At 46.0% G+C, this 14,838-nt stretch overlaps 4 protein-coding genes across 4 annotated transcripts; 1 reads left to right on the top strand and 3 right to left on the bottom strand.

The window, feature by feature from the left end:
• Positions 1-420: 420 nt before the first annotated feature.
• N7483_008678 (uncharacterized protein) lies at positions 421-2,280 on the top strand (the record flags this gene model as incomplete). Its single annotated transcript, XM_057092105.1, has 1 exon — positions 421-2,280. The coding sequence occupies one exon, from the start codon at positions 421-423 to the stop codon at positions 2,278-2,280; it is 1,860 nt and encodes a 619-aa protein (XP_056943279.1).
• An 875-nt stretch (positions 2,281-3,155) lies between these two features.
• On the bottom strand, positions 3,156-6,753 carry N7483_008679 (DEAD/DEAH box helicase; the record flags this gene model as incomplete). The annotated part of the gene is made up of 2 exons (XM_057092106.1): positions 3,156-5,923; positions 5,979-6,753. The coding sequence occupies 2 exons, from the start codon at positions 6,751-6,753 to the stop codon at positions 3,156-3,158; spliced, it is 3,543 nt and encodes a 1,180-aa protein (XP_056943280.1).
• Positions 6,754-9,238: 2,485 nt separating this feature from the next.
• Positions 9,239-11,514, bottom strand: N7483_008680 (putative HMG box transcriptional regulator; the record flags this gene model as incomplete). The annotated part of the gene is made up of 3 exons (XM_057092107.1): positions 9,239-10,726; positions 10,788-10,933; positions 11,070-11,514. The coding sequence occupies 3 exons, from the start codon at positions 11,512-11,514 to the stop codon at positions 9,239-9,241; spliced, it is 2,079 nt and encodes a 692-aa protein (XP_056943281.1).
• Positions 11,515-13,313: 1,799 nt separating this feature from the next.
• On the bottom strand, positions 13,314-14,755 carry N7483_008681 (uncharacterized protein; the record flags this gene model as incomplete). The annotated part of the gene is made up of 3 exons (XM_057092108.1): positions 13,314-13,413; positions 13,545-14,287; positions 14,510-14,755. Coding segments are annotated over 3 exons (1,089 nt in total), but the record flags the coding sequence as incomplete, so codon positions are not given.
• Positions 14,756-14,838: the final 83 nt, after the last annotated feature.

Consider the following 14,838-nt stretch of genomic DNA (forward strand, 5'->3'; position numbering starts at 1 on the left):
TAATTAATATCCGTCGACCATATGTACAAAACCTTCAATAAATGTCCCTAATACCACTATAGATGCATAGCTCATATCATTTGTCTCCGAGTTAGGCTAAATCCAAACTCATCCCCGCATCAGTTGATCATGTCACAGTAACATTGCACCGTTGTCTCGCACCCGCGTGCGGGGTTAAATCAAAGTAATCAGGTTCAAGCTCATCCGAACCAACCACAATGCAAGAATCTACAAGTAAAACACACTATATCAAAGATCTACATCTTCTGTTGCAATTGACTCTGAGTGAGGGTCCGAGCCACATACAGTAGCAGAGATATCCATGGATCAATCAGAGAAGATATAAGGTGTATCACACCCGCCATAATACTAGCATCCAGGCTTTCAATCTGCTGGGAAACTGGCATCGGAAACCTCAAAATGATGTTCAAATACCTTCTCACAGCTCTGAGCTTACTCTCTGCAGCTCAGGCTATTGATCCATTTACATGGAATAACGACACATTCCTCCTCCATGGCAAGCCCTACCAAATCATCGGCGGACAAATGGATCCCCAGCGCATACCACACGAGCTATGGAGTGATCGACTCTCCAAAGCCCGTTCAATGGGTCTGAACACCATTTTCTCCTATGTATACTGGGACCAACTGGTACTGAAGCCAGGCGAGTGGAATACAGACGGTAACAACGACATCGCACGGTATTTCAAAACAGCCCAAGAGGTTGGTCTGAATATCGTTCTGCGTTCAGGACCATATATCTGTGGTGAACATGAGTGGGGAGGATTCCCAGCTTGGTTGAGTACCATACCTGGCATGGTAGTCAGAACGAATAACACGGCGTTCCTGTCTGCCGCGAAATTCTATATTGATCATCTCGGTGAAGAGCTCAAGGATTTAATGGTTACAAATGGAGGACCGATCCTTATGGCTCAGATTGAGAATGAGTATGGTTCTTATGGCGATAACCATGAGTACATTGCTTCGCTGCGTGATATGATGAGGGACGCATATGGGATCCCGTTGTACACCAATGACGGCGGCACGCAGTCTGCGCTTGAAGGAGGTCAGATTGCTGGAGCACTGGCAGAGACAGATGGAAGTCCACAAACTGGTTTCGCTGCACGGGACGAGTACGTGACTGATCCAAGTAGTCTTGGCCCGCAGCTTGATGGGGAGTACTACATTACCTGGCTAGATCAGTGGGCTAGCAACAACACGTTTGAGACAGATGAGGGAGATGAATCTGCTATCAACACTGCGACATCTGATCTGGCCTGGATCTTGAGTCAAAACGCTTCGTTCAGTATCTATATGTTTCATGGTGGGACGAACTGGGGATTCCAGAATGGTGCAGATTGGGGGAATGCGCTGGAACCTATAACGACGAGTTATGATTATGGTGCGCCGCTTGATGAAAGTGGGCGCACGAATGATATTTATAATGCTGTGCGAGAGACCATTGGCGCACACATCGGCATGGATAATATCCCTGATCTGGTTGCGGAGAATCCATTAATTGAGATCTCGCCGATAACGCTGACTCCCTCGGTGAATATGTTCGATGCGCTGCCTGAGCCCATTCAGAAGACTATACCTGTCAACATGGAGCTTGTGGGACAGTCTTATGGGTTTATCCTTTACCGACACGTCGTAACGGGCGCCACAAGCGGTACACTCAAGACAGGAGATGCACCGCGCGATCGAGTTCTTGTGTATGTTAACGGAAAGCGCGTCGGAGTGATCGATAACTCGTACGAAGTCCCCAACACAGTGGACTTGACACTCAAAAAGGGTGATGTGCTCGACTTGTTGATTGAGAATATGGGACGTGTGAATTTTGGATCGGAAATTGCTGATCAGCGAAAGGGCATTGTGGGTAATGTCACTGTTTCTGGAACAGTGCTTCTGAACTGGGATTTATACCCCCTTCCGTTGACGTCCCCTCCGACGGCATCCTCTTCAGCTGGAGCTACTAGCAACCCATCAGCAGAATCGAGTCCGATATTCTATACTGGCACGTTCAATGTTGACGAAGTGGGTGATACATTCCTTGAACTGCCAGGGTGGACAAAGGGCGTTGTCTGGGTAAATGGGGTCAATTTGGGTCGATACTGGACAGTTGGTCCTCAGCAGACTTTGTATCTCCCTGGTGTTTATCTGCGTGGGAGCGGGAATAGCATCACAGTTTTAGCACTGGAGCCTACTGGCAGTGAGGGATCTGTTCAGGGTATCAAAACGCGGAACTGGGGAAACAACCCTGATCCTGATATGTCGTGATCACTTAGAATAGATTCTTACAGTGGTTAACCAATGAAGGAGACTTCAAGCTTTGAAAATTTTATGTACATATTATTTGGGCACCTCAAGGGCAGGTACTAGTGACATTACAAGAAAAAAGAAAGAAAGAAATCCAGCAGGACCAGGGATCGAACCCAGGACCTTGAAAATCAGAAATGTGTGAATAGCCTCAACATCTCTCACTTGATACATCCATCCTCAAGACATAATCCCTTCTAGCTCGCTCAATTATTTTTATTTTGAGGATCTGAAAGATGGAATAGAAAGGGAAAGGCTAGAAGTATCATGGGTAAAAAGGAAAAAAATCCCCCCCAAAAAATCATTATTCCAGCCGAAGCTGATTCCCTCCCGCCCGCAGGGATCATCTCTCCCACCAAAATCAGGCTCTGCATACCTAATTTTCGTATCAATGTCCCCCAAACGGGTCATTGGACCGCTAGACTATAGCCGGGTAGAGAGGTTACCTGGGGACCTTTTTTACTGAAATATAAGGGAGATATAGTTCCTTAAATGGTTTTAACCAGTTAACTCTCTACTTTTTAGTATAATCATTGTATTTAGATATCAGAAAAGAAAATTATAAAATTCACGTTCTAAATAATCAATCATTCCAAATGGTTTTAGTATTACTCTACCTAACCTTGGAAGGTTGCAAGTAGTGAAAGTGGTACTAGTAGCCCACACTCCGCGTGGTGCCTTCCAAGAGTTAGGTACGTCGACATATAGCCAACTGGAGGGTATTATGCCATTGACTTAAAAAAAATATGTACAAACAGCACCCAACAACGCCTTGCTAAGTCAACTTGAAGTAAAAAGAAACAAGCAGAAAATCCAAGAAAGGAAGCATAGAATGATCAAGGTCCAAAAATAGAAACCCGCTTCTCACTCCGCTTGCCCCCATCCTCAGCAAGTGGAGAAGTAGGCGATCGAGATGACGGAGTTCCATCCTCCGATGAACGCATACGGTCCCCAGAATCAGACTCATCGGTTTCATTCCCGAATACCTGCACACTAGCTGCAAATCCGATACGCGGTTTCTTCGGAGTAGGAGATTCAGGATGATCAAATCTAGTCTTGATGCTAGCTCGGGCAGCAGGACTCCCATCTGAATCGGCATCCGATTCAAGAATAGGAAATGGAATCGGGCGAGTGCGCTTCCCATTTCTATTCCCAGTCGTTCTCGGTTCAACCTCATCATCAGGAATAGGCAAGCGATGTCGATCAAAGAATCCCGTCGGATGTCGGAGGTATGCAGCGCCCGATTCACGCTCATCCGTCATTTCAAGGAAAGCTTCATTTTGGATTATATCGCTCATAGCGGTATCATCTAACAAACTCTTCTCGGCTTGCTGCATCTCTGCCTCGGACATCTCTTTCCGTCGACGTAACATCCGGTCTTCAAGCGTATCCTCGAGAACGAGTGTTTCCACGTACACGGGTCTTGTCTGGCCAATTCGGTGTGCACGTTTAATAGCTTGGCTTTCGACGTTGGGTTGCCAGATTGGATTTAATATGAATACTCGAGAGGCTTGCGCTATGTGAAGACCGTGCGAGGCTTGTCGGAGATCCATAAGCAAAACGCGGACTTCATCCGCCTCGCGGAAGAGCTTGAGATATTCGGTGCGAAGCTCGGGTTTCAGAGTACTGGCGTAAATGCGAAATTCTACGCCTAATAGCTCGAGACCCTCGGCGATCCAGTAGGCGGAGTTGTTGTTGTCGTAGAAAATGATGATCTTCTCTGAAGTGTGGAGTTCAAACACTTGGTCTAGCAAGTAAGTGAGTTTGGCAGATGCTGTGGCGATTAATTGGGTGTTTTTAAGAGGGGAGTCATCGGGGAGGGTACGGAAAATTTTCTGTTCGAATGTCTTCTTGGGTGACTTGATATTTGATGGTTTGGGGCTGTGATTCAATTGGCCTGGGGTCACTGGAGTATTTGCTGACTCTGAAGCCCCCTTTGTCTGACTTTGATCCCGCTTCACAAGCTCCGATCGTACTTTGATACCACGTCCAGCAAATCCCTGGGTAGGGTCAGTCAGACGAAGGTTTTCAGTGACGTATTGCTGAGCGCGACAGGCCTGTGTGATCCCGACGAGTAGTGGATTATTATCTGTGCTCTGCGGATCGATCCCCCAATGGGATCTGTAGGCTTCGGGGAAATTCAGGACAAAGACACCCAGCTCATGCAGCTGCTTGAACTCCTGCCAAGTTCCTGATTCCGAGGCTTTTTGGGCAATGGCAATTCCCTTATTCAGCTGTTCCACGTCCGCGCTGGCCATCTTCTCGCGATTCTTCTCGAGATATTTCAGGGCAGAGTCAACCGTATCTTCCACTTTGACATCCGAGCCAACCCACCAAAATCCAGCCTGTCGCAAGTTGTTGATAGTTTGGTTAAGATGTTTTCTGTTGCTCGAATGAAACATGTAATCTGTGCCTTCGCGTTCAGATGTGATCGCGTTAACGGCAAGACTAAACAGAAACAAGTTGATAGATAACCGATCGTAGAATGTGGGCTTGAGATACACAACCTTGTTGTACAACTTCGGAAGAGTGATCTCTTTGTTGATCACATCTAATCTGTGTCGCACCACTAGTCCTTGAAGGGTCGCACGGATCGCTGGTGTCTTGCGCCGCTTGCCATCCTCGCCATATGGCTTGATATACTTTGTCCAATCAGCAGGGTCATCTCCTCGGGAGTTGGACCATGGTTTCAAGTCCAGAAAGTCTATCACAATGCGCCTCATCCGATCAAGGTCTTTCAACTCATTCTCCGCCGCATTTCCGGTCTTTTTCCGACCCTTCAACACTGCTGCAGTCATTTGCTCTGATGTCTCAGTGTCGCTTGTAGCTGCCTCTTGTGATGCGAGACTAACTTCAACGCCGTAGAGTCCAGTAGACGGCGTACCGGAAATTACCCAGCGGCGCTCAACGTGAAGCTGTTTCAGCAGATGGATCATATTCCCATTACTCCCAACATTGTGTCCTTCGTCGACAACGACTCTTAACCAGTGAAGCTCCGTGAGAGACGATTTAACCAGGACAGGTTTCTCGCGACGATTGTGAACGGGCTCGCCGGCTTCACGCTCGAACCGAGTTTTGGAGAATAGAACAATGTCAAGGTCAAACAGTTGCTCAGCTGACGGGGTTTTATCAGCTCCTCGCCTAAGAATCAGAACTTTGAGGCCTTCGGTATGATTAGCGATTTCCCGTTGCCAGTGGTCAACCAGGTTATTCGGCACGATAATTAGTGTTCCTGAACACAAGCGAATATGCTTCGGCGGTGGTCGTGGAAACGACACACTGTGTCGACCCTGGTATCTAGTTTGATGCTGAGGAATCTCATAAGAACCAGAATTTAGTTCACAAGCCCTAATGCATCGTTCGTAAAATTTTCCATGTCTCTTCTTCTCGGAAAAGAAATGCTTCCATGGTTGAGAATGACGTCCCACAGCAGCAGCAGCCATATCCATAAGCGATCCGACCTTTTCTCTGACTGGAATAGGATTTGGTCTGTCTGGTGAAGACAGATACTCAATTGGAATTTTCGGGAAATGTCCATGAGTGGCCCAGATAACAGCAAGGGTGATAAGTGTTTTCCCACAGCCCATAGTTTCCGCCAGAATACCTAAATAAGGTCAGAACTTGTATGGTTTTTCTTTCTATTAAAGAGTAAATATTACCTCCACAGGCCTCCGAATACATCACCTTATCCCGAGTAATGCAGCCATCCTCCTTATCGTAATAGTACTCAACACCCGTAGGTGTCTGCCAGGCCTGCAACCTTGGATCGAGCATTCGAGCCGGCTGACACTCCCGTTGAATCATCATAGCAGCAGATCGACACTGATACGGATACAGCCGAGTTTTCAACCCATAGTATGATAAATCATCACCGGATAACAATTCATCCATGGCGTCCCTCGACCAGATATCTTCCATAGTTTCAGGGTCTGGATCCGGATCTTTCAATGTGTTGAAAATGTACCACAGCGACTCGTCCTCGGCGCCATTGGCCACATTAAGCTCTTTTCTGACAGCTGTGCGGGTACCAGCCCACGCTTCGGGTGAAGAGTCCAGTCTAGACATGATAGTTTTCAGAGCATTGCGCAGCTTAGTGATAGAACGCTGTGAGTTGCGTCTATCTGTCATCGAAGTTTTGATGTAGATCCGGACATTGGAACTGGTTTCCTTGGTGTGGGTTCGAATCCAGTTGTTTGCTGAGAGAAGTGTGGTTTCTGTCTTCAAGTATCCTTCTGAAATGAGATGTTTATCAAACACGCCGACTGGAAGCCATATGCTCGGGTCTTCTTCGAGTTCATCGCCAGTTGGGACAGCAGCTATGCTGATTTCTTCGTTTGGAATATCATGACTTGGCAAAACTTCATCGGAGATATCAGGAATCTCCGGGGCCGGGATGGGCTGGGGGGGTATTCGAAGAGAATGAATGCGCGCCATTCTCTCTCATGACTTCGCCTGCTTCTTTCATATTCCATGCCACATCAAAGGTGCTCTCCCCGGGCTCCCATTCCATGCTGAATAGTTGATGAGATCATTTAAGCTTGTAAGCTGAGAATGATTGATATGGTAGATGGCAGAACTCTCACCGCCAATGTGATCTACGAATAAGACGCGACCGGTAGTTGAGGTGGCCCGACCATTACTACTCAGTATTTACATCAGTCTTGGTGAGAACTGAGATAAAAATGGTCTTTATCTTGGCAATCAAAGGTTGAATCAACTTGAATGAGATGAACAAAAGAGAGAGAAAATCGCGGGGCATTATCCACAGAATGGAGATGTAGTGCCCACATAACCAATCATAGCTCTACGGAGGTCGGTCCGGAAAGTTCTCGCCAGAAATTATAATTTCTTTTTCTTGATATATTACCGGCCCTGTATGTCAGGTGTATAGCCTGCTGTATATTGGATGTATTGCCGTGTTACGTACTAGGCTAAATATTGCTTATAACACCCGTGGACACGTAGATCTTTATCTTTTACCCCGCCTACAGTCCGTACACCCCTTCACACTTTTATCCCACCTACACAGCTACACTTTTGTCCCACCTATACAGCTACAATGAAGACCAATATTGCGCAACGTGCTGTCATTGTATACCTAAGGGCCCAAGGACATGCCCCTAAGGAGATCAGTGAATTTATGAATATTCCACGGCGTACTATAGGAGACATATGGAACCGTGCACTCGAACGAGGTTTTCAGCCGAATCAGCGACCATTCAATATATCAGATGAAATGTTAGCTGATAAAGCACGTTCTGGGCGTCCATCTAAGCAAACAGATGAGCTTAAAACCACACTTGGGGCGAAAATCCGTGTAGACCGCTATGGGCGTGAGAAAACATGTGAACAGCTAGCTGCAGAGCTACGCAGTGAATCAGGTTAGTTATTCTAAGATTTGATATTTTATTTAGTGTGTTATTTAATATGTTATTTAGTATAATATTTGATGTGTTACTTGGTGTGTTATTTGATATGTTATCTCATATGTTACTTGATATGTTATTTCCTCTAATATTTCTTCTATAATTAGGGATTAATATATCAAAAACAACAGTTTGGCATGTACTACGAAAAATTGGCCTACGAAAAACAAAGCCTACACGTAAGCCTGGGCTTGCCGCTGAGCAGAAAAAACAACGTCTTGAATGGTGTTTAAAACACGCCCATTGGACTATAGAAGACTGGAAGAATGTGATTTGGACTGATGAAACTGCGGTTGTTTTATTACACCGTCGGGGTGGATATCGTGTATGGCGTACTTCTAGTGAGCGGTTCGTCCGAAGCTGTATTCGAGAACGTTGGAAGGGGGCCTCTGAGTTCATGTTTTGGGGTGCTTTTTCTTATGATCAGAAGGGCCCCTGTCATTGTTGGGTACCTGAAACTACAGCCCAAAAGCGTGAAGCAGAACACCAAATCGCCGAATGGAATACTGAATTAGAGCCTATTATGCGTGCAGAATGGGAGCTTAATTCAGGTATACAGCGATTAGGGCTACGCAATAAGCCTGGAAGACAACCTCAGTGGAGATGGACTCAGAAGAATGGAAAGCTTGCACGCAATTCGAAAGGTGGAATCGATTGGTACCGATACAACACCGTGATTTTAGCCCCAAAACTACTTCCATTCGCCCAAGAATGTGCTCGAATTCGAACGAAAACAATAGTTCAAGAGGATAAAGCACCAGCCCATTCACATCACTACCAACAGCGAATATTTGATATAATGGGGGTCCAACGAATGATCTGGCCTGGAAATTCGCCTGATCTAAATATGATTGAACCTGCATGGCCTTGGATGAAGAGATACACTACGCGAAAAGGAGCACCTAAATCGCGTAAAGAAGGGATTAAAGTATGGGAGGCTGCGTGGCGTGATCTACCACAGGCGCAAATTCAAGCTTGGATTGAACGTATACCATGGCATATACAGCAAGTCATTAGACTAGAAGGGGGCAACGAATACGGTGAGGGGCGTGATAAATTAGGTGAAGTAGCCCCTAGCGGGTTAGGTGATAACGCCTATAACAGCGGCAGCGGCAACGACAGCGACAGCGACAGCGACAGCGACAGCGATATATGGGAAGATATGTGAATATTTACTGTTTCAAGCTGTTATTATATTTCAGTACTATATATTTCCGTTTTATATACATCTTGATTACGCGATATATTTCAATATTTACTGTATATAGCCTAGTGTGAGAAAAAGAAATTATAATTTCTGGCGAGAACTTTCCGGACCGACCTCCGTACAATATTCGACTATCATCAAGGAGTCCCGCTGACTCTCCACTTCTACTTCCAAGGTTCTACAAATTCACTTCTACAACCATAGCAATTTCATGTTATTGACCATCCAGTATATTTTCATTACATTCTATGAGATCAAGATATTCGAAAAGAATGACGTATTCATCTCACTGCGTCAAGAAATCCTCAATCTCAAACCCAACGCGTCTTAACGCCTTCTCTTCTAACTCCTGACCAGTCCCAGAAACCTTCCTTAGAACAATAGTCCTCACATCATTCAATCTCACCTCAACAGCATTACCACCTGCGCGCTCCAATTCCTCCCGCGAACATTCCCGAATATACACGGTAATATCAGGACCGACGCAAGCACGCCAAAGAGATGCCATCCACTTCCAGTGATCCAGCGGTGCATACGAATCATTAATAGGAATAGAGCAGGCAAATGCATCAGCCGTTGTGAGTTGGTAGCGTGGTACAATAGCAACTGGGATTGTGCTGTTACTAATCACGCTAGGTGAGACGGCGCTAGCATCGGATCCATTCTCACTTGATTGGGCGGGTGAGTGGATTTGCATCGTGGCTGTCTTGGGAACCAATGATTTTGGTGAGAGGCTTAAGTTTTGTTCTTCCTCGGGTGTATACCTTGAGTCAACGGATCCGGCTGTGGAGATGGACTTGACGAAGGTGATTACCTCGTCGGAGATTCGGTGCCATGCGGAAATCGTGTCAAGGTAATCGACTGTTGCATCGCCCATCTGCCCTCCTTCTGGGGTAGCTTCACGCTGAGCTTTAATATCCGGTCCTGGAAACACTTGGACGTGGTATTTTGATTCTTTTTGAAGGAGGCGGTTGAGGTACTCGACGGCGATATGGACGAGTTCTGGGTCATGGCCGTCAACTGCGATGACAGGACCCCGGATTTGGGGAGTTGATTCCCTGAATGAGGGAACTAAGGGTGGAGATATTTTGGCGAGGACTTTGATTTTGTTGAGGAATGGTATTGTCATGACAGTGGTTTCCACACTGGGTTCTATTGAGAAGTGTGGTGTGACTGGTGTCATAACGGGAGTACCGGTTTGAAGAGGTGGCAGCTTCAAACTTGGATCAGGGTGTGATTGAGCCGGCATGTTACCATACTGACGCTGAGGATGGAGCATTGGAAGCACATTTCGCTGCTGCTGCATATCCGTGCGATGATTATATTGGGGTTGTTGGTATAGAGACTCGGGAGTTCGGTCTCGGTGGGTCATTACACCTGGTGTCTTGAGACTTGTTTGAGAAACACGGCGACGTTTCATTTCGGGTGTCCGTCCGCCCATTTCATCGGCGTGTCTTGATCTGGAGCGTGAGTCTAGTGCTTCGATATTGACCATCTTAGACTCAGAGTATGCATTCTTAGCGGTCATAGTGGGTTTGTGTGTCATCGGTGGTGAGAGACCGGATGGACGATACTCGGTCGTTCCAGCTGGTACGAATGGAGTCATTGGAGAAGGTGGGTGCATGAAACGACCACCACATCGAGTGCAGTGAGTTCCACCAGATGGGTTGTTGGTGAGGCCTGTTCCTGGGCCACGGGGGTTGCCATCTCTACCACTTCTTCGTGGTTGGTAGCGATAGCCCGGATATTGTTGATTATGACGGATCTTCTCCTCCTGTTACAAATTTTGTTAGTTTCAATCTTCCTCTGAAATATTTGAATGGTTTTCTGCTTACCTCTGCCAGGGCCTTCCATTTGGCTTTTTCCTCTTCTGAGAGGTTTCTCCATTGCACGCCAATGATTTTGGAGATATCCGGATTAGCCATACCCGGATTGTGAGCAACAACAGTCGCCTGGTAATGTTGGCGATACAGTATAAAAGCTACAAAAGAAAATTAGCATGATAGCTCATCATTTTTCTAATTTCACCTGGTCTATCGAGAACACAAAACGATGATTTGTTCAAGACAAAGAAAAAGCACCATGCTCATTCACTGGTGTGGAAATTATAGACTCACCATTGCGAGGCCGAGGAACCTTTGGATCCGGCTGACAGAGACAGAACGTATCTCTTTCCTTGACAGAACGAGCTGGACTCGCACTTCCTGAAGAAGAAGACGATCGTGAAAGATCCTTCGAAACGATCGAACCCTGTCTCATCACTGGGTTGACACTGAGGTGTGGATCAAGATGAGGACTACCCTGAACAGAATGGGATATCAAATCTTGCTGATCATTTCTTGACATAGGTCTTCCTTGGTACGTCATCTGTTGCATCTGTTGGTGGGCTTGAGGCATAGCCACAGCCCGGACATCATACTTGAGCGAGTCCGGGCGGTAAGCTAAAGGAGCATGAGATTTGGGGTCGTTCATGATCTTGTGGTCAAATAAATCTCCAGGTCTGACTTGAAGAGAATCATAGTGCAGACCAGGCGGGGCGGGAAGCACTCGGTCCCAAGACATTTATCTATGAATTGTCGAGGGAAGGGGGCAATGGCCGCCACCACATACACTCGAACACAAAAGAAAGAAAGAAAAAGACAAGACAAGACGTCTCGCAGTCAGCTCAAAGAAAGAAAGAGAAAAAGTCAATCTTTTGGCTGAATGAGCAAAGACAAATATGAATGAAAGAGAATAAATCAAGGCAGAAAGAAAGGGTTATGTCAATAGAGAAAAAAAGACCAAGCCAAGGCTTTCTCAGTGTGAGAGAACTGGAATAGACGAGGTAAGAGAGAAAAAAAAATGTCTTTGAAAGAGAAAATATGAGAAAGAAAAGAGGGAAAAAAAAAGAACGAAAATGTCGTTCTATGAGGCGCAATAAAAAAAAGCCCCCGTCCAGACGGGGGAGGAAATCAACAGCACACACACGTTTCTCCCCCCCAATGATCCCAACGAGCAGAGAGGATCTATAGGCGTAAATCACCCGGACAGGAACGGTTCAAGACAAAGGCGCACGACCTATTTTTTGCGGTTTCTTTGTTGTCTTAGGTTCAATCGGGACCGAATCCCTGTCTATGTGGCTTGTCCTTTGACAATAGATCCCAATCGATGGATATCGTTGGTATCCGGGCCGCGCCAACCGAGTAAGGGGAAAGAGGTTCTGGACAAAAAAAAAGAAAAAGGGAAAAAAAAGGAAAAAAAATAAAAGAGAGATGAAAAAAAGTACGAGATTTGGAGTTCAAAATGTTGAGATCCATAAAGAAAAAAGAAAAGAAAAAAGAAAGAGATCTGTCATTCTGTCATTCTGTCAAATCCATATTGTTTAATTCTCCCTTGAACCAAGGTTATACTTCGGTTAACCAGGAACATAACCAGTTTCTTTTCCCCCCTTTTTTCTTTCTCTCTCTCTATGATACAACTATCAAGGAACAGATTCAAAGTAACCCAACTCCAGAGCAAACGAGATCATTGTTTTCTTTGTCTTTGTGGATTCCGGATGCGGCGACACGCAGCGGGGCCAGCGCTAAGTGCATTAGAGGAGAAGAGGATTGGTCGCGGCTCCATTCTCAGTTCCCCGAACAAAGAAATCCCAAACAGACAAACATATACTAAATTATTAGAATTATTATAGATATGCCACTAGATTATGATATTCCAAATTATTTAATAAATTTAAATTATGTTCTAAATATTCGGGTACTCGCACCTCCACATATCACACCTGTCATTCTACTGTATGTCGTACTCCACTTTAGGCGGAGATGATCTCATTCCCGTCGATCACTCTCCACTGTACTTTGTATGTAACTTGAACTGTCAATCGGGAACAATACTACCTACTTCTACTAGTGAGGCTTTTTCATGATCCACTCTCAACTGCTATTGCTCGGCTACTACCTCCCCGATCCAGTGGGGCACTTGAGAACTTGAGATCAATTGGAACATATCCATTCTGACTTGTCCGCGTCAGGAAATCCAGATGTCCTAGCTCCAGGCTCCAGGCTCCAGGGCTGTTTGAATGGACAATCGGGTACCGACTGCAAAGCTGATCCTAGTACGGAATATCGGGGAAGATTGATCCAGATGTTCAACTTCCTATCATGTTTCGGGAAAGATGCTTCTTTCTCATGACTCGGACCGAGATACTGTTCCGTGGTGAAACTTGACTTAATTTGAACTTGATTCCATGCATAAAGTATATATAAAAGAGGGCTATTTTTTTAATGTACATGCCAATGATGCAGCTGCAGAACGCCGTGGGGTTTGCTTGTAGCAAATGAGGAATCATTTCTCGTCTTCCTATTCCGTCCATTCAAATGTTTCTAGGTTGACTCCTTAGCATTTAACAAAACTCCATCAATACCTTGATAAATCTCCGTCGCCATCAATCGGTGCGCAGATGGACCCAGACTCATTTCGTTCCTGTAAAAGAGAAAACTCGGTCAGCGGGAATGGACATGTCAAAATGTCGATCCTATCTTTCCTTCTCCCCGATACTCCCGAGAAAGAAAGAAGAAAGTGGAACATGTTTGAAAAAGCCGAAAACAACTTACCAGAACAGATACTTGTCCGGGTTCTCACACGCCTGATGCTTATCCTTTGACATCATGACCTTAATCGCTCCCTCTGATTCGACGCAGGCATCAGCGACATTCTCCCATCCAGGATCCTCATTCGTGCCCAATCCACTTTCGGCCTTGATACCCGCTGCATAGTACTGCCAGTCCCGAATACGATCCAATAGGAAGGCATTTGTATCAAACAGGTAGATCGATCCCTTTTCCCATGACTGCGCGGTCTCCCGCAGCTTGTTGTTCCAGTGCGAGATCAGCTTGACCGCATTTTTGTACTCGTCACCCTGGCTCGTGAAAGCAGATGAGAAAGCAGGCAAGAAAGTCACGTCGACAGACTGAGTCAGGATAATCTTGAGCTTATCATAGCCCAAGGTCTCGGAGAGCTTGTTCAACTGATCCATAATGATCTCGACCCGGTGATCAATCGATGCAAGAGCAGCGTTGTAATCCTTTGAAACCAAACTCCAAATGTCCCAGACACCGAACGAGACAACGAAGATCGACCGCTCCTGTCGAGACTTGATCTGCTCCTCGGAGAAGCCTTGAACCAGTTTCATCTCCGCATCAAGCCAGTGTTGAAGCTGTGTCTTGAAGTCTCCGAGCCTTGTCTGAGACAAACGGCCTAACATATCCAGCTCTGCGTTGTCGACAACTGATCCTGCATACTTGCCCCTGAGTACGGACTTGGCGGTTTCGGCGAGGTTCTCCTGGTGACACGAGAACTAGAGTAAGACATTGTTAGCAGGGGTTCACATGAGGTCGAGACCAAATAGACTCAATACGAAGTCATCGGGTAGAAGCTTGACTCCGAGACAAGTCCAAACGGACCTCGGGAGCAAGCGTACTTGCTACTGTCTCTCGACGAGAGACAGACCGCAAGACATTCTCAACTCATCGAGGAAACGCAGATCAAAAGAAAGACAAGAAAAAAAAGGAATTCTCACCATATCGCAAAGCCAATCAGTCCAGACCTTCCCCTGTGACTCCTCTGTCTCATTATCACTCCATGAATCACCAAAGACCACTAATCGCTGATCAAACTGCTCCGCTGTCTGAAACTGTCCCGACCTAAGCGGAACGATATCGCCATAATTGTGAGACGTCAAAAACCACGCCGAGTAAAGAATCGTACACGCCGCAATGGCGCAAAGGGCGTAAAACCGATTAAAAAGGCGCATTATCGTAGTAGACTCGAAAAATAATATATATAAAAAAAGATCCCCGCACAATAATGTGCTTGCTAGCTCAACCGGTCAGGCAGAACAGATCGATC

Source organism: Penicillium malachiteum (genome assembly GCF_028827825.1).
Source record: "Penicillium malachiteum strain IBT 17515 chromosome Unknown utg000004l:1.0-4883003.0:1.0-4884900.0, whole genome shotgun sequence".
In the NCBI taxonomy this organism is placed as follows: Eukaryota; Fungi; Ascomycota; class Eurotiomycetes; order Eurotiales; family Aspergillaceae; genus Penicillium; species Penicillium malachiteum.